General features: G+C 48.9%; 1 protein-coding gene across 2 annotated transcripts; it reads right to left on the bottom strand.

Moving 5' to 3' along the window:
- Positions 1–633: 633 nt before the first annotated feature.
- IFT27 (intraflagellar transport 27) lies at positions 634–24,203 on the bottom strand. Of its 2 annotated transcripts, XM_005887460.3 has the most exons (7): positions 23,785–24,203; positions 16,549–16,628; positions 16,135–16,194; positions 13,092–13,151; positions 9,265–9,382; positions 8,244–8,353; positions 634–862 (listed from the first exon to the last, which is right to left on the bottom strand). In XM_005887460.3, exons 1-7 carry the CDS (start codon positions 23,816–23,818, stop codon positions 764–766), a joined length of 561 nt encoding a protein of 186 aa, XP_005887522.1. In that variant the 5' UTR covers positions 23,819–24,203; the 3' UTR covers positions 634–763. The 2 variants fall into 2 exon arrangements, with proteins under 2 accessions (XP_005887522.1, XP_070227455.1); XM_070371354.1 differs by lacking the exons at positions 16,135–16,194; positions 16,549–16,628; positions 23,785–24,203 and adding an exon at positions 13,226–15,428.
- Between the last annotated feature and the right edge of the window lie 932 nt (positions 24,204–25,135).

Here is a 25,135-nt window from a genome sequence, read left to right as displayed (position 1 = left end):
GCTGTGATACCAGACCTCGGCCCGTAGCCCTGATGTAAGAGGCACTGAGGAATTTGCGTGGGTCTTTAATCAGGGGAGTGAAATGATGAAAGTGGTGTTTTAGGAAGATTAATCTGGCAGCAGAGATAGGATGGAAAACAGTCAAGCTCAGTGCAAAGAATTACGACTGCTGCCCGGCTCGCTGAGAGGCGGGGTCATTAAAGGAAAGTGGCCTCGTTCTTGGCTCCCTGGGTGCTCAGGGTTCCTGGCAGCTGGGAGGGGGCTGGGTCTTTATCAAGAAGAGGCACCCAGGGCGGCCGGCAGAGGGCACTATTTTGCCAGGGACAGTAGTCATCACCAGGGAGCTCTGGCATCTGGAAAGCGGGCAGACAGACAGCAAAGCTGAGTCTGTTAGAACAAGGAGAGGGCCATCAGCCTCGCGGCCAGGCGGCAACATCCAAGCTGAGCATCTCGACTGTGGCAAATTGTGGGTGGGCTCTTGTTGGGGAGTGTCCTTCGGGGAGGGCAGGATGCCCACTGTCCCAAGGGCCAGCTGCCACCACTGGAGGCTCTGGTGCTACTCTGGGAGCAGCGGCCAATGTGTAAAATGGCTCCAGGGCTGCCCTGGCCAAGAACGGAACGAGCTGCTGCTTTTCCATTTTCTCCTTTTATTTAAAGCTGTCACAATAGACTGGAAGTGCCAGGCAGCTCCATCTTCTCCCATCTTCCGAGGAGACGGAGCCCAGGGCTGGGTTCCACCGCAGGGAACGGTATGGCCAGCCTCTCACACCAGCGCCTGGAAAACCTCCAGCTTCTCCCGGTACAGGTGGTGAAACTGCTTGGCCAGGTAGTGGAAGGGGGCTTCATAGTTTTCCATCTCCTTCTGGAGAGACAAGTTGAAGAAGGGTTGGCTGGCTTTAGGGATGTCACAGACAGCTGGCATTCCCCATCCCCTCCTCCCGTCAGGCGCTCCGACCTGTGACCCAACCTCTTCTTCCCAGCACTCGGGGCAGCTACTACGGTTCCGCCCATTTTACAAGAAGGCAGCTGAAATGCAGAGAGATGAAGATGGCTTGCCGAAAGCCACACACTTGCCTGTGATGGAGCTGGGTCTGAACCTAGACATGTTCCCACAGAGCCTGTGCTTTTAGCTAGTCTCACTCTGTGTGACAGGACATCAAAACGAGACTCGTTCTTACTTAGCTTTGCCTGAGGTCCCAGAGGTCAAAGCAAAACAACAGATGGCATGCTCTGGAGGGAGGACCAAGCAGGATGGAGGCGGGGGTGTGTGTGTGCTGTGGTATTTCCCCAAGGATGGGATGTGGGCGCTTCTCTTTTCCCTCACCCTGAGGTCAGTGGGAGGGTCCCAAGAGAAGCCTACAGCCCAGGGACTTAGGAAGGTGCTGGGCCCAGGCTTGGAAAGCACTGAGGTGAGGCTGGGGCTGGCTGTTTGGATGGCTGAGCAGGACAGGAAAGACTGTCTGCACTACCTCCTCTGTCAAACTGGGGTTGCAGCCGTGCTTCCCTGGACCAGCAGAAGGCCCTGCAGGAACCCAGTGTGAAGCTGTCCTAAAGGGACCTCCCAGGGACAGCCCCCAGGAGGGTGATGGGTTCCACCACCAATGGATGGCCTGGAACGGAGGTTGCAGGAAAGGTGAGCAGGTGTCACCTGTGAGGCGGAAGCTGCAGGTGAGCAAGCGCCCCCTATGTGGGTAGGGAGGGCATCTCAGACACCTGGCAAGTCCAGAAGGGCCAGAACAGGTCCCAGCAAAGAGAGCTGGAGGGGAAGCACAGGTGTAGAAACACAGACGCAGAAGCCCAGTCCTGCTTCCCACAGCAGGCTCAGGGGGTGGAGCTGACTTTAAATCAAGAATTTTGACAGTCACTCAGGACTGGCTACTTTTATAACTGAAACAATGAATAATTTTGTGACTAAAGGTGCCCCAAGGATTTTTTATTATCTGAGAGATTAAAGTTCTGGAACTTGCCCTAGATTTTCTCCATCCCGTGGGAAGAACCTGCCCTATAGGGTGAGCATGACAAGCTCTGGGGGAAAGAAAATGATACTCTCTCCACTTAGCTATCATTTGTCACTCTCTATAGGAGAAGGCAATGGCACCCCACTCCAGTATTCTTGCCTGGAAAATCCCATGGACGGAGGAGCCTGGTAGGCTGCAGTCCATGGGGTCGCTAAGAGTCGGACACGACTGAGCGACTTCCCTTTCACTTTTCACTTTCATGCATTGGAGGAGGAAATGGCAACCCACTCCAGTGTTCTTGCCTGGAGAATCCCAGGGACAGCGGAGCCTGGTGGGCTGCCGTCTATGGGGTCGCACAGAGTCAGACATGACTGAAGTGACTTAGCAGGAGCAGCAGCAGTCACCCTCTATGTGTGTGCCCATGAGTATTTAAAAAAAATTTTTTTAAAGAAATAAGTTGGCAGAAGAAAGCACCCACTACTTTCAAGACAGTAGCTCAAACTATGAATTCACGAGTACTTGTTTTCAGACAATCCTTGCCTGCTGGCAAAAGTGCAGTCTTGAGAAGAGACAATGAAATAGTCCCACTAAAATGGAAGGATTTCCAAACCAAAGTATGTAACGACGTTATCAAGCTCAGAGCCTCTGTTCTACAGTGGTCTGGGGTGCCAGGCGTGCAGTGGCCCAGCTGGCTTAGGCAGAGCCCAGCCTATAATTCAGAGGCTCCAAGTATGAGAAGAGCAGCCTTTCCACTCTGCCAGACAGGGTGACAGAAACAGGTATGTGAAACCAGATCCTGCAGAGAAAGTTACTGGACTTTCCGGGAAGGCAAGTCCCAAGGTAGAAGAGACAAGTCACCAGCAGAAGAACCAGAGGTGTCAGTGTGGAGAGGGGGCTGAGGAATGAGAGGACCGCTGGCGGCCCAGACAAGTGTCGATACTAAGTTCACAACTACCAAGGACCAGAAGGCTGTCACTCTCCAGCAAGACCAAGAGGAATAACTCAGTTGTATCTGCAAGGTGCTTTGGGTTGTACAGAGTGTAACATCCTAGGACATGTCAAACAGCAAAACATTACCTCGGTTGAAAATGTAGTTAAGTGTCGAATGGGAAGAGAATGAGGCTGGCAAAGCACACACTCGAGGATTTCTAAATGAACCTGAAAGCTCTTAAAAGCTATATCTTAGGGAAAATGCAACATAAAAAGTAGGGAATTCAATGGAGACAAGCCTTTTTATACACATGGAGTGCTCCTGAAGTAGCAGATGTAAACGGAACCATTTTCCAAATGCACTAGGAGGGCTTGCCAATGACAGGAGTCCTTTTGTTAAATGACAAATCATAGTCTCACGGACATCTTTGGACACCTGTAGAGTAGGTCTGCTTTGCATGAAGAATCCTTAGAGCAGGGTCAGACTAGTGCTTAATCTGACCTAGAATTCTCCCCCTGCTGCTGCTGCTGCTGCTGCTAAGTCACTTCAGTCGTGTCCGACTCTGTGCAACCCCATAGACGGCAGCCCACCAGGCTCCCCCGTCCCTGGGATTCTCCAGGCAAGAACACTGGAGTGGGTTGCCATTTCTTCTCCCCCTAGAGACTCCCAGAGTGGGCTCTGTGGGAGGCCATAGCCCCTTCGAGAAGGTTATCGAGCTGGGCAGGGCTGTGTTCTAGTTCTGGTTCTATGCTTGTTAGCTGGGTGACCAGAGAAAGCTACGCAGTCTTTCTGAGTCTGTCACCAGTGAGATAAAGAGAGCAGCAGGGCTGCTGGAAGCCTAAATAGATAATGTGTGCAAAACACCTGGTACTCGGAGAAGGCAATGGCGACCCACTCCAGTACTCTTGCCTAGAAAATCCCATGGGCGGAGGAGCCTGGTAGGCTGCAGTCCATGGGGTCACGAAGAGTCGGACATGACAAGTGACTTCACTTTCACTTTTCACTTTCATGCATTGGAGAAGGAAATGGCAACCCACTCCAGTGTTCTTGCCTGGAGAATCCCAGGGACGGGGGAGCCTGGTGGGCTGCCGTCTATGGGGTCGCACAGCGTCGGACACGACTGAAGTGACTTAGCAGCAGCAGCGTAGTTCAGTCTGGTTGGTGATTTCTTTTTTTAATTCATGCTGACAGTCTTTGTCTTTTCAATAGTGTATTTATGTCATTGCCAAAGAAATTATATAGTTTATATAGTAGTATTGATATCTACAATGTTCATTATAACATGTATACAAGAATGCATAAGATAACAATGAGATAAAATTTTCGTAGATGTCCCACAACTTGCGGTAGCCTTGTACGAACTACTTAACATCTCAAAGCCCAATGTAAGCTTTGTTCAAGTTTCATTAGCGAGAAGTATTTGTTTCTCCATTTTTCAAATTAATAATTTTTTTCTTCTCTAATCTGCTTAGGAGATAATAAAGTTTCTATATTCTAAAAAAAACAAAACAAAACACCTGGTACACGGTGCAAACACCAGTTCCCCTCCTCTCTTCTTTCTGCAAGAGAAGCCATCCCTATGGATCTTTCTTGAACTTTCTTTTATTTAGTATTGCCCAACTTCTTAGAGCAGTAAACAATGCATTAAAATTTTTTAACTTCTGCTTAAAGAAATGCTTTAAGTTTTTTTGGTGTGAAAATGCCAAATATTGAGGGGTGTCAGGAAGTCAAAGAGGAACCACAAAGGATCCCAAATAGCCAAAGCAATCCTGAGAAAGAACAAAGTTAGAGGCATCATAGTTCCTGTTCAAACCATACTGCAAAGCTACAGTATTCAAAACAATATGACACTAACATTAAAAACAGATACAAAGAGCAATGGAACAGAACTGAGAGCCTGGATATAACCATATACAGATACGGCCATCTAATATTTGACAGGGGAGTCAAGAATACTCAAAGGGGAAAAGACAGTCCCTTCAGTAAACAGTGCTGGGAAAACCAGATATTCACATGCAAAAGGATGAAACTAGAACCCTAATTGGCACCACTCACAGAAATTAACTGAAAATGAATTACAGACATGAAATCATAAAATTCCTAGAAGAAAACACTGGGGAAAAGATCCTTGACACTGGCTTTGGCTATGGTTTTATGAATATGACACCAAAAGCATAAGCGACAAAGGCACAAATCAGTAAGTGGGACCAAAGCAGACTAACGAGCATGTGCACAGCCAAGGAAACCATCAGCAGATGAAAAGGCAACCTGCGGAATGAAAGAACGTATTTGCAAGCCACACATCGGATAAAGGATTAACATCCAAAACACACAAGAATTTGTACAACTCAACAGCAGAAACATAAATACTATGATGAAAAAAAATGGGCAAAGGATCAGCAACAGATATTTTTCCAAAGAAGGTATTCAAAGCACCAACAAGTATATGAAAAGGCGCTCAACATTATTAACCATCGGGGAAATGCAAATTAACCACATTATGTCACCTCACACCTGTGAAGATGACCATCATCAAAAAGACAAGAGATAACAAGTGTTGGTGGCGATGTGGAGAAATGGGAAGCCGTGTGCACTGTTGCTGGGTATGAAAACTGGTGCAGCCAGTGTGGAAAACAGGATGGAGGTTCCTCAAAAATTAAAAATAGAGTTGCATGTGATTCAGACTCAGACCCACTTCTGAGTCTGTAACCAAGGAAATGAAAGCACTATCTTGGAGAGATTTCTTCATCCACGACAACAGTCACAACATAGAAATAACATAAGTGTACACTGATGAGTGGATAAAGGCAATGCGGGCCACACACAGAGGAATATTATTCAGCCACAAAAGAGAAGGACATTCCGCCATTTGTGACAACGTGGATGAATCCTGAGGGCATTATGCTAAGTGAGATAAGCCAGACAAGAAAGACAAATATTGCTATGTTGTCACTTATAAGTGGAATCTAACAAAAGACAATTCAGAAACAGAGCAGATTGGTGGATGCCAGGGGCAGTGAGGGTGGGGGCAGGAGAAAGGGGTGAAGGTGATCAAAGGGTACAAAACCCCCCGTTTTAAAATGAGTATGTTGTGAAGATGGAACTATAAAGAAAAAAGAAAATCAAACAGCAGTAACTAACACAACATTTTAAAGCAAATACACTCCAATAAAAAATAAAACAAAACAAATGGCCATGTAAGACAACTGTGGCTGCATTTAGTAAGAAGAGAGGAAGAGATGGGCTTGGCTAAGTCTCAAATGGCATTTGGTTGTATTTCCTTTTTAATTACAGCTTTCTTAACCGCGCTGCTGGTGGTGCTTCGTTGGCATCAGCTCAGGGGGGACTAGTTAACCTGCACGGTTAATATCAAGTGTGAGCCGCAGCCTCCCCAGACATCATTTACACCCGCCCATTTCAATCGTGCAGAGGTAAACACCTGACCAGAGCTTGAACGTCCAGCCCAGTGGTCTCTCGTGATGAAAGCTGGGAGTGAAGGTTAATTTCTGAGTTCTATCAAGAATTCCAGAGAACGTGGGATATTAGGGTGAGGAGGCAATTTCATGAATGTGAGTGGAGGAGGAGGGAAAATGAAGTATTGTTTGCTGTGGGTGGAAGAGTTACTGCTTTGCTCAAAGGCGTGCTGCGTACAACGTGGGTAACCCTCCGTACAGTAAAAGCTCACTAACTGGAACTTCATTAATGCAGCATTTATGATTACTGGACCAGAGGCAAGACTGACATTTACCTCCGTACAGTCTAGGAATACAAAGATTTGGTGAGTAATAATAGTATAAATGAGATTACTGGGGGGAATAGTTACACTTAAAAAAAGCTAACATTGACAGAGCGTTTACTGTGCCCCAGATTTTGTGCTAAGTGTTTTTATATTCACCATCTGACTTAATTCTCATATTTATTACTCAATGAGGAATATATTTTATCATCCCTATTTAATAGGTGAGGAACCTGAGGCACAAAAGGTTAAATAACACTCAAGGGGCCCACAGATAGGGCTTCTATTCACCATCAGAGGACAGAGCACCCGATTTTACTTGCTACACTTTCCCTAAGGAAAGCATGCTGCTTTGGGGTGTTTAACAAGTTCACATCCAGGGACTTCCACGGTGGCCCAGTGGCTAAGACTCAACCTTGCAATGCAGGGGATGCAGGTTCGACCCCTGGTTGGGGATCTGAGATCCCATATGCCACAGGGCAACTAAATTTGCACCCTGCAACTACCGAGCCTGCGTGCCACGACTGGAGAGTCTGTGTACCACCATGGAAGATCCGCATGACAGTGCAACATGTACCACAACCAAGACCCGATGTAGCTAAATAAAAAAAACAGTTCACCGCCATATAGGAATTGAACAGCAGCACCCATCGAGTTTTGTAGATGCAACAAGAGTACCTGTAACTTAAGTGGAGTTTGAGCAGAAAACGACCTCAGGGCTATTTATTAAGTAGCCCACTGACTCTCTGAGAGAACCAAAGAATCAAGGCCAGAGGCCACAGGGCCGGGAGTGAGGTCCAAATGACCACTAGGGATGTTTCAGGCTGTGCCAGGCGTGGCGAGTCTACCCAGGAGCCCCAGGAAGGGGTTGGCCCCTGGCCCCTACTGGCTCTGAAGTGGATGTTTCTGGGTGGCTCCTGCAGGGGGCAGTGTTCACTTGATTCCCTGCCATCATCGCACAAACGTTCATCCAACTGGTATAGCCTGGGTCACATGCCTGCACCCTGGCTGCAGGGAGGCTGGGAACTCAGAACTCCCCATACAGGAGGGGCTTCATGTGACACTGTGAACACGCCAAAATCATGATATCTCGCATTGAAAGTGCTGGGAACAAACCACTCTGTCCCAATTCCTGAGGGCTCCTGTGGCTTGGAGTCACTCTGGGGCTGCAGCAAGGTGGCGACTGGAAGCAGTGAGGGAAACCAGAAGTCGGGGGTCCCAGTCCTGGTGCATCGTCACCCCATCAGGAAGTAGGAAGTGTGGGACAGCTCCTGGATCAGGGGACTGATTCTGAGGGCCTATAAAATAATGTGCCAACAATGCCATAACCACGTGCCTCCTGCAGACGTCCGGCGGCACTGTGGCTGGACACAACACGTTTGTATTCCTTACTAACTGGTATCCAGCTTTTCCCAGGGCTGGCTGGCTGATCCGCTTCATTGTAACCACGAGTGACTCTTGCTATATTGAGACGAGATCTCAGGCGAAGGATGTAACATCAGCTCCAAATCTGCGTATGGTGTGGTAACAACTTGATGCATGCAAGGTCACGTGAAAAACTGCTTCCAGCCAAGGCCCTGCTGCAGACTGGGGCTATGGCGCAAGCAGCGGTACTTACCACGGATGTTTCAAAACATTCCAGGCCTTGGCCCAGTGCCCACGCCTGGGCCTGGGCCACATCCACCACTCGCCTGCCCGCCAGGTCTGTCTTGTTCCCCACCAGCACACCTACTCGAAAGAGACAATCAGAGCATCACATTATAACCATGGCTGTCTGGGAGGACAGCTGGAGAGAAAAAACAGCAAGCAGCCTACTTCTGAGGGGTGTGAAATGTCATCTGAGAGAGGCCGTCTGACCCCAGGTGGTGAGCACCAGCAGACTCTGCGCTGGGCCCCAGGGGCGGAGGCAGAGGGGGCAGCATGCCCTTCCACCTGCAGTTTTTGTTCAACCCCTTTTCTAGATCTTGAAGGTACCTGCCTGTCTTGTCTCCTTAAGGCTCCGAGTGCTGTGAAGGCAAGGACCAAACCGATGTGAGCATTTGTGATCATTTCTAGCGCATGGAGCAAACTTTCAAAACGGTCATTAATACTAATCTGAGGGCTGGGCTTGGAGTCAGGGATGCAGAGGTAATTTAGTTCTGTTGCCAGCTGTATCCGCTGCAGCTAATTTTTGAGCCTGCCTCTGGAGATTGCTTTCCTTGGTCTCTAATGAGGAGAATTTGTTGATCTCACATAGGGATGAGAAATAAACTGATTGAGAGCATTCAGAAGTGACAGCGGGCCTTGCATGTTTCCTGGTGCCCCACATACAGGAGAAAATGAGGGCTGTTTCCCTGGGGTGAGCCTTCCAGAAACAACTCGCATTCATATCCCAACACCTTCCCCTTAGTATGTTTGAGTTGCTCCACAACCCTGCCAGATGGGCATCACCAGGTCCATTTTACAGACTCAGAGGTGTGGCAACTTACTGAGGTTGCAAGGGCTCCGAAGGGGCAGAGCCAGGGTACAGTCCAGATTGCTACACCCAAAGCCCAGAGCATCTTGTTTTTGCACCCACAGGTACCTCTGCAGTGACCTTGTGCCCTTGAATTTGAAGGACAGAGGAGCTGCTGGAAACCCTGGATGCCTGCAGCTCTTACCTGGGAGGGTGGTCCCTGGAATCTGAGACCGAGCCTTCTCCAGCCACTTGCTGCAGTTGGTGAAGGACTGCTCGTTGGTCACGTCGTAGACAAGACACAAGACATTGGGACTCTCCCACTAGGCAAGGCAGACAGGATTCGAACACGTCACTGACAGAGAAAGTGACTTCTAGGCGGGGAGGCAATGTGGCCTTCTAAGGGAAGGGACACGTGAGTGCAGGGAAATGAAAAATCCAAAAGGGGATATGAGTCAGAAAACTGAGCCACACCCATGGATGAAAACGATTTATCCACAGGTATGAATGGGAAGGCCTAGGCGCAGTGACCATGATGGCGAGAGCTTGAATCCATGCCAGGCTCTCTGCTGGGCATTTTCTGTGTGTCACTATGAAACCTCCCAACTCTGCAGGGCTGGTCTGAAGATCCCTACCATGTAGCTGAAGGTAGTAAGTTCAGAGTGGGTAACTGACTTGCCCAGGTCACATGGGATTCAAACACCAGGGTGGAGCTGATGCCTTTCTCTACCCAGAAACACTTTGTCTGCCTCGGTTCCATGAACTCATTCTGCTACTTGTTCTCATCGAGGGCCCACTCTTATGCAAGTTGATGTGCTTTTCTGCTCTGCAGGCCTGAAAGCGCATCCTTTTTTTTCATTAGCCAGTTGCTGGAAGCTGGTTTGCTAACATCTTCTTAATAAGGGTCAGCTTTTTAAAATGCAAAGGGTATGTTCTGCTTCTCCAGCAGTATGTCAGCCCTAATCCAAACCAGATCGGCCACTGGACAGGGTTCATGGTCCCAATTAAGAACCAAGGCTAAGCTCTCAGGAGCCGGCACCTTCTGGGGCTGCTCAGAGTCCTGGGCCAACCTGCTGCCTGGCACAGGCTATGGGACCGTGCTGATACTTGTCCTGGTCTCTGGGGACCCCCATTATGCACAATTAGAGACCGGTTTATTTCTAAGGTGTTATCACCTCCCAAGGTGTGAGGGAGAAGCCTTTTCCTTTTAGCTGTCCTTGGAAGGTCAGCCTGGAATTGGCTCTGCAGGCCTCTAGGATGGGAGGAACTTAGACTAAATTGATGATGCCCTTACACCTTCACTTCACAGACTAACTCAAGAAGTCTAGCTGAAGCCACACTGACCACCTCTGTGAGCATGCAGGAGAGACCTTCTTCTTCCAGGCCTCAGTGAGCAGACCCAGGATGGGCAGCAGGCGGCCCTGATGTCCCCAGACACTTTATCCCCTCCGCCAGGCAGTGCTGGCCATTACGTAGGCACGTGGTAAAACACCAAGAACTCATGCATGAGGCCAGCCCTGTGTGAAATTACCATCACTAGATCTATTTCTCTTAGACAAAAAAAAGAAAAAAAAAAGGAGGGGGGCAGCAAAAATTTCTATTAAAATGTAGCTGTTCTTGGAAAGGCAGGGGCTCTGGAGATCTCAAACCTTCTAATTAGCTCACTGGCCCAGATTAGCACAACTGTTACCTTGGAAGGTACAGCAAACTGGATCCTAAGAGGAAGGCTATTCCGGCTGGAGGAGCCTGGGCAGCAGGGGCGGGTCCCAGAGCAAACCTAGATGGGGTGGGCTTGCAAATATGGGCACAATAAAGGACAGAAATGGTATGGACCTAACAGAAGCAGAAGATATTAAGAAGAGGTGGCAAGAATACACAGAACTGTACAAAAAAGATCTTCACAACCCAGATAAACATGATGGTGTGATCACCAACCTAGAGCCAGACATCCTGGAATGCAAAGTCAAGTGGGTCTTAGGAAGCATCACTATGAACAAAGCTAGTGGAGGTGATAGAATTCCAGTTGAGTTATTTCAAATCCTAAAAGATGATGCTCTGAAAGTGCTGCACTCAATATGCCAGCACATTTGGAAAACTCAGCAGTGGCCACAGGACTGGAAAAGGTCAGTTTTCATTCCAATCCCAAAGAAAGGCAATGCCAAAGAATATTCAAACTACTGCACAATTGCACTCATCTCACACGCTAGTAAAGTAATGCTCAAAATTCTCCAAGCCAGGCTTCAACAGTAGGTGAGCTTCCAGATGTTCAAGCTGGTTTTAGCAAAGGAAGAGGAACCAGAGATCAGATTGCCAACATCTGCTGGATCATTGAAAAAGCAAGAGAGTTCCAGAAAAACATCTACTTCTGCTTTACTGACTATGCCAAAGCCTTTGACTGTGTGAACCACAAAAAACTGTGGAAAATTCTGAAAGAGATGGGAATACCAGACCACCTGACCTGCATCCTGAGAAATCTGTATGCAGGTCAAGAAGCAACAGTTAGAACTGGACATGGAACAACAGACTGGTTCCAAATAGGAAAAGGAGTACATCAAGGCTGTATATTGTCACCCTGCTTATTTAATTTATATGCAGAGTACATTATGAGAAACACTGGGCTGGATGAAGCACAAGCTAGAATCAAGATTGCTGGGAGAAATATCAATAAGCCCAGATATGCAGATGACACCACCCTTATGGCAGAAAGTGAAGAAGAACAAAAAAGCCTCTTGATGAAAGTGAAAGAGGAGAGTGAAAAAGTTGGCTTAAAACTCAACATTCAGAAAATGAAGATCATGGCATCTGGTCCCATCACTTCATGGCAAATAGACAGGGAAACAATGGAAACCGTGACAGACTTTATTTTTTTGGACTCCAAAATCACTGTAGACAGTGACTATAGCCATGAAATTAAAAGACACTTACTCCTTGGAAGAAAAGTTATGACCAACCTACAGCATATTAAAAAGCAGAGACATTACTTTGCCAACAAAGTTCTGTCTATTCAAAGCTATGGTTTTTCCAGTGGTCATGTATGGATGTGAGAGTTGGACTATAAGGAAAGTTGAGTGCTGAAGAATTGATGCTTTTGAACTGTGGTGTTGGAGAAGACTCTTGAGAGTCCCTTGGACTGCAAGGAGATCCAATCAGTCCCTTCTAAATGAAATCAGTCCTGAATATTCATTGGAAGGATTGATGCTGAAGCTGAAACTCCAATACTTTGGTCATCTGATGTGAAGAACTGACTCATTTGAAAAGACCCTGATGCTGGGAAAGACTGAAGACTGGAGGAGAAGGGGATGACAGAGGATGAGATGGTTGGATGGCATCACCGACTCGATAGACGTGAGTTTGGGTAAACTCTGGGAGTTGGCGATGGACAGGGAGGCTTGGTGTGCTGCAGTCCATGGGGTTGTAAAGAGTCGGACATGACTGAACTGAACTGAACTGGAAGGGGAGTCAGGCTATGGGACCTCGAGGGCACCCCCTAGTGGGGAAGGAAATCTTTGCTCCAGGCCTAGGAGGTAGCATGCATGCTAAGCTGCTTCAGTCATGTCCGAATCTGTGACCCCATAGACTATATGCCAGGCTCCTCTGTCCATGGGATTCTCCAGGCAAGAATATTGTAGTGGGTTGCCGTGCCCTCCTCCAGGGGATCTTCCCCAGCCAGGGATCGAACCTGAGTCTCTCAAGTCTCCTGCATTGGCAGGCAGGTTCTTTACTACTAGTGCAGGAGGAGGACTGAAAAAAACATCCGTAGGAGGTGGTTGCCTAAGAGAAGAGGGTCACCAAGTCGGAGGGTACTCTGGCACATTGGGAGCCCAGCTAGTCCAGAGTTGGGGGGAAGGGCAATCACAAATCACATGCAAAAGCTGCTTTACCTGCCAAGGGGCCACAAGCCCCAAGGTTGGGAGGAATGACCCTTAAAGAGTGTTGCCACGGTCACCTTTCCTGGCGACTGGAGTGCAGTGGCATTGTTAAGGGGCAAATCTTTGGAGGGAGGCGGAGGTTAGAAAAAAGACTGATACTTGCCAATTTATCCAGCATTTCAGAAAACAGCTCTTTGCCGGCCGAGTCAAAAATGAAGAGTTCCTGGAATCAGAAAGGCAGGTCTCAGAAAGTTGAGGAAACCCCTGGCTGCACACGTGGATAGGACTCCTGCTTACCTTCAGGGTGATCCATGCATGCACATGTGCACATACATTTATCTCTTGTCCTCTGCAGGCAGAAGAGGATGAGAAGAGGAACGAACTCAGGTACAATTGTTTCCCACCCCAAGCAGCCCCTTCTGGGTGGCGTCTCACCTCTTCTAACCCTGAGTGCAAAAATACCAGGAACAAGCTGACTCCCCACCTGGCAGAACAGAATGCTAAACAGGCTGACAAGTGCTCTGGTTTCCGAAAGGTCATTCTGCACTTTGTTAACCAAATTGATTTTCAAATCTTGAAAAACGATCCTGTTTAAAGGAGGTCACGGAGGAGGCCTGGGGAAGGCATTTAAAGTAGGACAGTCTGTCAGGGTTCTGGACAGCTGAGGCTTGATGCTGGCGGAGGGCTCAGGATGACCCTTCCTGCCCGTGTCCCAACCTTCGCCGGCACAGGTGAGAGCCCCTCCCCGTTGCTGCCATCCAGGAAGTCTCCCCCAGTGTCCCTGTAATTTCCCACTGGCTCTGGTGACCAGCACACGCTGTCTGAAGGTCAGCAGCATCCTCTGCTTTGCACATTGGCGATAGCTGCGTTCATTTTATCCCTTCTCACTGCATCTCGGGTACTTAAAATTGCTTTTTGCTCATGGACTGCTTTGACAATCTGGCGATTCTTAAACCTTCTCTCCAGGAAAGTACATGCAAACATTATTGTTTGGTTGCTAAGTCGTGTCTGACTCTTCTGTGACCCCACGGACTGTAGCCCGCCAGGCTCCTCTGTCCATGGGATTCCCCAGGCAAGAATACTGGAGGGGGTTGCCATTTCCTTCTCCAGGGGATATTTCTGACCCAGGGATCTTCTACATTGGCAGGCTGATTCTTTAGCACTGAGCCACCAGGGAAGCCCACAGGCAAACGTAACAGCTTGGAATTCAATTTCAAGGGTTGAGCTTTACCACAGAGAGATGTGGGTTAGGAACTTTGATACTCAGGAAGTTCTAAGGGTGAGGTCCAGAGTCCAGTCTTTCTCACTTCCTCTTCTTTTTCTCTATAGATTTTATTAACTGAATATAGACTTCTATTTATTAATAACGTAATATATGGCAGCCCAAGTCACCAAATACTGTTACAAAATATCCCCTCACTTTTGCTAACTGAAAATCAGGATATTGCTTTATTCTTTTCTTCAAATCATTACAAAACTATGGTGTGGTAGAGACAGTCATATAATTAGGTCCTGGTTGTTAACTCAATGGACATGAGTTTGAGCAAACTCCGGGAGATAGTGAAGGACAGGGAAGCCTGACATGCTACAGTCCATGGGGTTGCAAAGAGTTGGACAGGACTGGGTGACTGAACAACAACAATTAACTGTTTCAGGAGGGAACCTGGCCATGGCAATGTCACAGCTGAAATATGTACCTCTGAGCTCCCAGTCTTCTTTTCTTTTGGCAATTGTTGGCCTCACCTCCTCTTCTTCATCCCTTCCCTACAGTGCTTCCCATGTCCCTCTCATTCTGTTCCCAAATGCTCAGACAGGTCTAGACCAAGTCCTGGCACTACTGGGTAGCTAGTCAGATGTGAGCAGGTCCTGCTCCATCCTGGACATGATCCTCTTTCCTTCTCCCACCTGGACACTGGTGACCAGAGCATGCCCAGAGATCCTTCTTCTCCTAGTCCTTGACCACCTCTCCTAGTCAAGGACTACTGCTAAATTTCCAGCCTTAGCAAAATTAAGCAAGATAAAACCTCCAGCACAGGTTGGCACAGGCACACCAAGACCTAAATGGTGACTCAAAGTAACCAGGGGTTCATTATGCTGTATTTGTAATAAATTAGCACTGCACTTTCTGCCCCCTCCCCTGCTGTGGGTTACACTTGGGTGCTTATGGGTGACTGTGCATGAGGAGAAAAATTCTTAGAACCTAAAGCTGTCAATCAACTTGTCAGTCAGATGATGCAGGGCATAGGGAGGGACCACCACTCTAAAGACCCCAACTGTACACCACTGAGGGGCTGCTTCTGATTTCCAAACAACCTGTTCTTTCTCAAGAGGATACTCTTGTTTTGCTTAATAAAACTATTGCTACTTAAAACTGTTCTATGTCAAAGACAAATATCATATGATATTGCTTAAATGTGGATTATAAAAAATGGGTACAAATGAACTTATCCTCAAAACAGAAATCAAGTTACAGATATAGAAAACAAATTTATGGCTACCAGGGGGCAGGCAGGGGGAGGGATAAATTGGGAGATTGGGATTGACACATATACACTACTATATATAAAACAGATAACTAATAAGGACCTACTGTATAGCACAGAGAACTCCACTCAATAGTCGATAATGGCCCATTGGGAAAATAATCTGAAAGAGTGTATATATATAACACACACACACACGCACATATATATATGGGGGCTTCCCTGGTGGCTCAGATGGTAAAGAATCTGCCTGCAATGCAGGAGACCTGGGTTTGATCCCTGGGTTAGGAAGATCCCTTGGAGAAGGGCATGGCAACCCACTCCAGTATTCCTGCCTGAAGAATTCCAAGGACAGAGGAGCCTGGAGGGCTACAGTCCATGGGGTCGCAAAGACTTGGACACAACTGAGCAACTACTGAGATATATATGTGTGTGTGTGTGTGTGTATATATATATATATATATATCTATATATCTGATTCACTTTGCTGTATACCTGAAACGAATACAACTTTATCAACTACATCCAATTAAAAAAAAAAAAAAAAGCTGCCCTATGTCTCTCCACTGAAGTCCTTCCCTCAGAAGGTGAGAGCTAGGAAATCACTGTTCCCCAGGGATAGCGCTGCTTCTCTCCCAGAGTGGAGGACAGTGACCCCCGGAGTCCGCAGGCAGAGCTGGGGCAGCACTGAGCTCCCTCAGGGGGAGCAAAGGGACCACTCACCACACTGTCCCCCGTGTCAGGGACTGGCACTGTTTTCACCACCAGATCCACCCCTGTTGTCTGCGGAGGAAAAGGAAGAACACACACGTCAGGGGGCCCCACGGGGTGTGTTGTCAGGAAGAGCACCCCACCCTGGGAGGCGTGTCCCTGGCTCCGGTGTGTGTTCTGGGCTCACTTCTTGTGCATAAGTCAGAGAGGACCTAGTCTCGTCCAACCCCCTGCCCACGAGCAAGCTGTATGTGGTGACCAGCTGACCACAGGCTAGTCTGCTCCATACGGCTCTGCACCCTGTGGCTTGTGGCCATTCGTCAGGTCTCTGAGGGTTTCTTAAGGACACTGGGAAAGTCACTCCCTTAGGGTTATCTGATCACTTCTCTTTAAGCCTCTGCCAGGCCTAAGACACCCACATCTCACCAGGGTGTAGTTCTTCTGGAAATGGGCCCCGTCGCTGCGGAAGAGCTGTGCCAGGGCGGTCTTGCCCACGGTGGGGTCTCCTGTGAGGTCAGAGTAGAAGAAAAACACTGCTTTCACGCTGATTTGACTCAAGGATCTCCCACTCCAGAAACTTAGTCTGGAAACCGAAAAACTTCAATGAGTTCTCAGAGAAAACGTGCCTGATTCTCATGGGAAATTGCCCTGGGGTTGCTGGCAGGGCAATGGGTCTGTGAGACCCATTTTCCAAACCAGCCTCATTTCTTCCGGGCTAATCCTTTCATCTGCAAAAACGGACCCAGAAGGTAACAGAGTCGAAGGAGAGCTTCTGAGCACTGGAAACAGAACTGAGACTCTTCCACTGAAACATACCTGATGGGGAAAACCTGTTCCTTACAAACTTGAATTTACTTTGAAGTCTTGAAGGTAAAAAGCTTCCCAGGTGGCGCTACTGGTAAAGAACCCACCTGCCAATGCAGGAGATGTAACAGACATGGGTTCAATCCCTGGGTCAGGAAGATTCCCTGGAGAAGGGCATGGCAACCCTCTCCAGTATTCTTGCCTGGAGAATCCCATGGACAGAGGAGCCTAGTGGGCTACAGTCCAAAGGGTCACAAAGAGTTGGACACAACTGAAGTGACTTAACACACTTGAAGGCAAGGAGGTATGACCAGGCACAGACTTACGGGTTCAGGTGACTAAACCACTTTGAGCTAGAGCATTCATCCTTAGAATCCTGCATAATTACTGAGGGGCAGAGGGGGTGAGAGTTAGGTGGGACCATATTTATGACAGAGAGTCAGGGACTACATGTGCCACCTGAAACCCATTTCCAAAGGACATTTTCCACTTCCACCTCCTGGTACCCATTTGCAACCACTGTGGACCCATCTTCCCAGGGCCTCTCCTCCAAGTCTACTGGCAACAGCCACTGGTTCCTCTGGCAACAGCCACTGGTTCCTCTAAGTCTATCTTATACCTACCGGGTCCATCTCCTCAACTTTGTCAGTGGACAGCCCCATAAATTGGTACCTCCAAACTAAAAGTTAATGTCACATTTTCAAGTCTGAGACCTGGACCTTCCACAAGGTGGCAGGGGCAATTTGTTCTGGAGTTCCTCCCGGGCCCCCAGGGGTGCTAGAGACTCTCAGGGCTCATCCTTCACTCCCCTGTGCCCTCCCAACACCCCCACTGGTGGCTCTGCGTGGCCTCCTTTGATACCACGCTGTTTTCATTTGCAAGATCTTTTCCACATTGAGCTTCACACTGACTCTCCCTCCATCACCCAGCACCTTGGCGGAACACCTGTCTCCTGCTTTCTCACCCCTTTGATCCTCAGCAAAATCGCCATCAAGCTCACAGCCTTCTTAGTTGCATCCTTTGATGTCATATCCTCACCTTAATCCACATCATGGGTGGCTCAACGTTCCTTTTACTTGACTCCTGGATAGCTTGCTGCTCTGTTCACTTTTCAGTTTTGACTTCTGTCACCTCATGTGAGACAACTACTTGACTACTTGTGACATTTCCTTTCACGTTGACTTCTCTGGGTCTGAATGAGCTAGTAAGGTCTTGCTTTTCTATCTGCTACCACTTCTTAGAAGGGAACCAACATGGGTTGAGCCTCCATTATAGATGCATTGATACAAACTCATTCACTCCTTCCCAGGCCCCTTACTTGACAGATGAAGATACTGAAACTCAGAGAGCTAAGTAATCTGCCCAGGATTCCAGTAGCATACTCTTTCTGCCAGTCCACCCCTCTCCTAGAGCTCAGGGACCCTTCTGGCCCATTTCTAAACTGCCCTTGCGGGTCCTCATCCCTGCAGCCTTTCAGGAGATGACTGTATCCACCCTCCCGACTTCAATTTTGTTTCTGCATCCAGTTGGAAATTGACTCCTCCCGCTTGTGAAATTCCCCACAGATTTGTTCTGGTTAATTTCATATATCTTGCTTCCAACTGTCAGTCAGAGTTCCCCATACTTCTGGAAAACCTCCAGTGTCGGCTAAGGAAGGATCTGAGCATGAGCAGCAAGGGGAGCCAGCCGATAAACACGTTTGCAGAGCAACAAGATGACAAGTGCAAGTTCAAATAATGCAAGCTGAGAACCAAGGTGTCTGAGGGCGCAGGGAGGAGAGAAGCTGATGAGGGCTTTCGTCAGCAGGGAGGACTTCCCTGGAGGAAGCTGAACCCAGGGGTGACGGTGGGGACAGGGGACGACGGGTGCACTGCTTGATGGAGAGGGTGCCATCTGCAAGGTCACCTGTGACCTCGTAATTGCCAAGTTCAGTGGTTTTCCCTCAGTCCTCATGCTCCTTAACGTCTCTGAAAGATGTCAGCGTGAAGGAGCATCCCTCCTCCTCCACCAGGGTCAGAGCAGCCCTCTGGCCCTGGTGAGCCTGCACTGGCTTGGTCTTCCCGCTGCTCCTCCCCCTCCCCCATGTGGACATTCTTGTGCATCCATCCTTAGTCCCCATCCACTCTGTCCCATTTACTCTTGCTACCTTTGCTGTTACTTCACGTGCCACAATCCATCTCCCAAGCTTTGCATTTCCAACAACCTGCGGGTGTCTTCACTGCAACGCGGGGCCTTCACCCAGTCTCAAGTGTGTCCACAGCCACACTGGGGCCAGAGTGGTCCTGCCCCCGTCTCATTGTTCTGTTCACCATTCACTCTCACTGTCCCTAGACTTCACCCACAGTCGCCTCTGAAGTCTTCACCTCCTTCCTCCCACGCCCAGGCAGCTCCTCTTTATTCCTTACATCCTTCACTGGGTCTCCAGCCCGAATTTCCTTTGTTGTCAGGGCTGACACTGCCCTAGTTACCTTGAACTTCAACTGGGTCTCTTGTCTCAGCCCCAAACTCACCCATCCGTGGTCTGCCTTGTGATGCTGGGGGCTGGGGCTCCGCACTCACATTTCTCTGTCTCCCAGGGGCTTCCTGTCACACTCAGGGGCTTCCTGTCAGGCTCTGCCAATGTGAGTTCAAGAACTCTTCCAATGTGGAAGGCTGGTCGGGGGTAGGAAGAGGGACTTGCTCCTTCTCCTCTTTTGCAGTTTCTCCTAGCAGTCTCCTAGTGATGGTCTTCACCCCAGCAGCAGAGGTCGGCTGCTGCCTCAGTTGTGTTGTTTGTGGTTCTGCACTTCTGGGCCGGCCTGAGTACACCCCCTCAGAGACATTAGCATCGGTGGGTAGGGTCCCCTTCTCAGAGATCTGCAGCTCAATTCCAAGGCCCTTCTGAGCTTCGGGGTTCTGATACCCAGCCATCTTCCCTCTGTTCCTGCAGCCCTGGGGTGAGGCTCCTTCCTGCAGTTCCTCTGTGCTGCCTCGCTGTTCCCATTTGTCTTCCCCGCCCTCCAGTAGGTGTTTAATGAACATCCCGTGCTAAATCCTCACTATCTAGACACTGAGTGCAGTTTCAGCTTTTGCCTGGACCCTACCTCATGCAGCACTCAGTAATAGAAGTGATCTTAAGACAAAGCCCCTTGGGACGGGCTGGACTTGTCTTTCCCTAAACCCAGGACTGAGCTCCCGGCTAGTGGGCAATGGGTCCTAGTGATCTATGACAAGTGCTGACATCACACACTGGGTACCACCCCAGCCGGGCAGTGTCCCCTCCTTGGAAATCTGGATCCTGGCTCGGGGGGTGGGGGAGGTTCTTCTTTAAGTTTCTGACAACGCTGATCTCTACCTACCCCTTCAGTGTCATGACAATGTTGTCTCCTGGGTTTTTCAGTCTCTGACACCCGATGAACCAATTCCATACATTAAAACCTCTCTGCTGAAATGCCTAATGTATCTTCTGTTTTCTTGACTAGATCTGGACTGCAAAAACTTCCCAGTTGGCCCTATTTCCTTTTTGTTTTTTCTTGCTGCTTTTCTTTCACCCTGAGTTTGGCATCAACAGACAGGCCTTCATAAAGCAGAGCTTTCCCCTGGTGATGTGCTCACAGAGCCTGTCCAAAGATGCTTTCCACTGTGTACCCTTCTCCACCTTCCAACCCTGTCTCCGACTATCCCTTACACAAGATCTGGGCTCTACCCTCCTATTCTCTTACTCCCTGAAAATTCCTCGAAGAAAATCTTCTTCTAGGTCTCCCTAATACAAATCCTAATCCCGCTCAATTTTCTGCCAGGCAAAGCTCAAAGAATGTCCTTCTGATGACCAGCCTCTGAAGGTCATCCCTCGGTCCTGTCTTTACCTGCCTGGCTACTGTGGCTCACTGCTGGTGGCATGAGACTTGTCAGAGCAACCTTCCAGGGAGGCACAATTATCACCCCCATGTCTGTCAGGAGGCACTAAGTACATGGTACTCAGGGCACAGATTCCAGCTCCAAGGCTTATGAGCTGTGTGACCTTGGTTCTGTAATCTCTCTGGGCCTCAGTTGCTACATCTCCAAAATGGGGAATAACAATATCCATCTCAGAGAATCATTATGAGGATTTAAGGAGTTAACATCTACAGTGCCTGACATATATTAAGTAATATTTAAGTGATCTGGAAGCACATAAAACACAGATAAATGTTAAGTGTTGCTTTCTCTCTTCGTCTGAGGCAGCACAATTAGCAGCCGTGCCTTGAGGTATGCCTCTGGGAGCTGGCACACAAAGGGTATTTGCTGCGTTATAAGTGTTTGTGTGCAACCCAGGGTTTCCTTCAGTGTGGGAGTGGGCTGGGTTCATCCTGAGATTCCCAGTGCACCTTGTGTGGTGACTTACACATAGTAGGTGCTCAATAAATATGAGGACTGAATAAGCACTTGAATTGAGTCATCAGGACCTTTGGTAGCTAGTTCTGTGAGAGAACAGACGTAGATTGACTCCATTTAAACAACTGGTCAGTGCGGGAGGAGGTGCGTGTGGTGGGGGTGGGGTGGAGATGGGCTGTGCATAGCGATTCACTGCACTGAGGTCTGTTGTCCCTGGAAACTTCCAAGATGAGATAGATATTCTTAAGGCCTCAAAAGGAGGCTACAGATTGAGGGCTAGGTTGGAGTTTAGGAACAACTTGTAAGGCCATGGATGAAATCAGGTAAAACTAGTATTTGAGAGTGTGAGTATAAAGGACAAGGAGTCTAGAATCAAGGCCTGAGATGGTAGCCTGTGGGGCTAAGAACAAGCCCTGGAAATCAGATATACCTGGGTCTAGATACCAGCTCAGCCAAATCCAGCTGTGTGACCCAGGGCAAATGCCCCAACCTCTCTGGGCCTCAGCTGCCCCATCTGTAGAGGAGAATGACGATAATCCTGACCCCACAGAGCTGTTGAGATGACCTGTGCTGAGGGTATAGCACAGCGCAGGCACAAAGATGATGCTCAGTAAGTTGCCTCGTGATAGAAGTTGATTTAAAAAAGAAATAGGAGAAAGAACAGTCAGAGAGAGAAGCCCATTAAAAAAAAAAAAAATCTAACTTCAGAGAAAAACATCTCCATCTTATCCATGAGGAGACTGAGGCTCAGAGAAGTGCTTTGTCCAAGAGGACACAGCCAATCTGTGGAATTATTTTTGTTGCACAATACTGCCCCCGCTGGTGCTCTGGAAACTAGACACTGCTTTTGAAGACCATTCATTTCTTTTGCTCCAGCATGATCTGAGTGACTTCGATCAGTCATCTTTCTGTGTGACTCTTTTACTTCCAAACTGGAAAAGTCATTACAAACACCACCCCTTTCAGTCTGAAAGAGAAGAATTTAAGAAAAATAATCTCCTTTTCCTCTATATAATCTCTCACTGCTTCTTTCCTGAATTGGTCAGAAAAACCTGGAAAGGTCACAGGTTTCAACAGTAACACAAGTTAAGAATTATGGAGGTGAGCAGATCTGGGGGGTGGGAATCCGGCTAGGACCTTGGGCAACAGACTTCATCTCAGTCCTCAATGAGGTCAGAACAATTCAGCATCTAACCCAGGGTGCCATGCTGTGCTTAGTTGCTCAGCTGTGTCAGATTCTGCAACCTCATGCACTGTAGCCCGCTAGGCTCCTCTGCCCATGGGGATTCTCCAGGGAAGAATACTGGAGTGGGTTGCTATTCCCTTCTCCAGGGGATCTTCCCGACCCAGGGATTGAACTCGGGTCTCCTGCATTGCAGGCAGATTCTTTACCAGCTGAGCTACCAGGGAAGCCCTACTCCAGGGTGCTGCTGCTACTGCTGCTAAGTCACTTCAGTCGTGTCTGACTCTGTGCGACCCCATAGACAGCAGCCCACCAGGCTCCCCTGCCCCTGGGATTCTCCAGGCAAGAACACTGGAGTGGGTTGCCATTTCCTTCTCCAATGCATGAAAGTGAAAAGTGAAAGTGAAGCCGCTGAGTCGTGTCCGACTCTGAGTGACCCCATGGACTGCAGCCCACCAGGCTCCTCCATCCATGGGATTTTCCAGGCAAGAGTACTGGAGTAGGGTGCCATCACCTTCTCCGCTCCAGGGTGCTACCTACTGTGAAAGGGTTAAATGAAATATATGTGCCTGGCAATGTAGCAAAGACTCAGGAAAGTACATCTGTGCTCTGAGGTCCCAGGTCCATAATCCAGGCAAATGTTACCTGGAGTAACATTGAGCAGTAACACCATAAATATGCATGCCACATATGCATTCATTCTACAAATGTTTACTGAATACTTCCTATGTTCCAGTTGTATGTTCTGGGTGCTTGGGATGTATCAGTCAGCAAAACAGATACCCACTTTTGGGGGATTCAACATTTATGTCCTCAAACTTATGGGGCAGCAACCATAACTTTGGGTCTTAAAGACAACATACATGGTATTTTTGCAAACACTGGTCAGCTGGACATTACTGTCTCCTATCCCTGTTTTCAGAAGAATAGGGTCAAGGAAAAAAATTCCCGTAAGTAAGGACCACCTAAGTCACTGATGCCTAACTTTGGAGTACAGCACATGGTTTAGTTGAAGCACTTATGGTGTGCTTAGCCTGCTTTTTTTAAAAACCAGTCTGCTCCTCTTGAATACAGCTCCAATTGGTAACGGTGGTCTCAGAGTATGACAGGGAGCGAAGGAAACCAGCCGCAGCTACAAGTGTGCTCTGGAAGATAATTATCCCATGCCTAATGGAATTTACTATATCAGTAATTGCATTAACTCGCCTTTGAGAGAGAGAAAGGGAAAGACGGTAGATAATTTACGTGAACAAAAGCTCTCAACAATTTACGAAGTCTCTGGATTTCGGACACTGTATTCGCCCGCAAGTTTTCAGACTCACCTGCCAGGATGCATTTGGCTGCGAGCTTCACCATGGTAACCAACCACCTCCACGGACCAGACAAGAGAAGAGCGGCTGCTGGAGGCGTTGGTGGTCCTGCCTGGGAAGGGGAGTAGGGAGAACTGGCGCTCAAGGGGCCAGTGGCCACGGTGGGGACCTGGACAATGGGGCCTGGACCCTTCGGGCAGCCCGTGGGGCGGTATTTGGCGCTAGGGTCCCGGTGGGGCGCGGAGGAGCGCCAGAAGGGGTCAAGTTCTTCAGAAGGCAGCCGGGAAGGTCCCAGGGAGGCGATGCGGCTCCCGAACCCAGTCCAGCCCCCGGCAGTGTGGTTCGGGAACAGTGACCCAGAAATCCTCCGGCCCCCAGCCCCACTGTGGCTGTGATGTCCGAGCAACCACCGCCCGCCTGCCCCGCCTCCTCATCCCCCGCCCCCGCCTCCTCCTTGCTGGCCATCGATTGGCTGCCATCAAAAACTCCCACCCCCGCCCAGGGCTCACGGAGACCAGTGAGAGAAGGGGGCAGGGCTAACAGCCTTTCCTCGCCAGATAATTCGTAGCAGCAACTGCTCTTCAAGTTTATCTCGCTTGACTAATAATTGCAGAAGATGTCAATCATTTCCGCCTCCCGCCCCCTCACGGCTTGAAAGTTCAGGGAAAAGCAGCTCCAACCTTGTATATCCAGAAGCGGCGATAAAACAAGCTTTCTGATTGGTCAGAGGCTGGCTAGGCCTATCTTTGGGAGGAATGGTGAATCGCCGTACCCTCCTGCCCTTCTGGAAGTGGGTTCGCCCATGAAGGGGGCCGATCGCGAGCGCGGGAGACGAGCGGCGCTGGCGCACTGGACGAGGTGCGCTTGCTCAGGCCGAGCTTTGAGCCAGCTTGACCTCGCTGAAGCAGCGTTTTTCGCCCCTCCAAGTCCCAGATTCCAGGGAGCGTGGACATAAAGTGCATCAAGAAATCCAGTCTTTGGCTCCTTAAAGCCCAGGGATGTTATGCGCTTTAAACACGAAAGTGTTAAAAGTGATGTCTATGGACAAAGGAGAAGTGGAGGATGTGGAGGAGCGGTTGGACTCAGGAATTTGAAGTTGTACTTTCCTCTGAGCCCAGCCCCTCTTGTGAAGTGGAGAGCGTATTATATACCACACCTGGAATGAAAGCCAGCATCCTGGATATTTCCCCTCCCCGCTCCCCACCCACCTCCCAAGGAGGCTGACTTTCCCGGGAGGCCCCTCTTGCTCTGCGGTCAGGGACCCCAGACTGAAATCACTGTCGTCTTCCTGACCTGGGCAAGTGGCCTCATCCCTGAGTCTGTTTCCTCACTTTTAAAAGGGGCTCGTGGAATCCACCTTCTT

Source organism: Bos mutus, chromosome 5 (assembly GCF_027580195.1).
Source record: "Bos mutus isolate GX-2022 chromosome 5, NWIPB_WYAK_1.1, whole genome shotgun sequence".
Lineage (NCBI taxonomy): Eukaryota > Metazoa > Chordata > Mammalia > Artiodactyla > Bovidae > Bos > Bos mutus.
This window is presented reverse-complemented; position numbering and strand designations above follow the sequence as displayed.

What these genes read in the sequence shown, in the direction of transcription:
- IFT27 (XM_070371354.1), bottom strand. Translation starts at nt 13,468, where the DNA reads ATGACCTTTCGGAAACCAGAGCACTTGTCAGCCTGTTTAGCATTCTGT. An exon ending in CTGAAATGCTGGATAAATTG is followed by an intron (nt 9,383 to 13,091) that starts GCAAGTATCAGT and finishes TGCCTTGCCTAG; the next exon opens with TGGGAGAGTCCCAATGTCTT. An exon ending in AATGTTTTGAAACATCCGTG is followed by an intron (nt 863 to 8,243) that starts GTAAGTACCGCT and finishes TTGTCTCTCCAG; the next exon opens with AAGGAGATGGAAAACTATGA.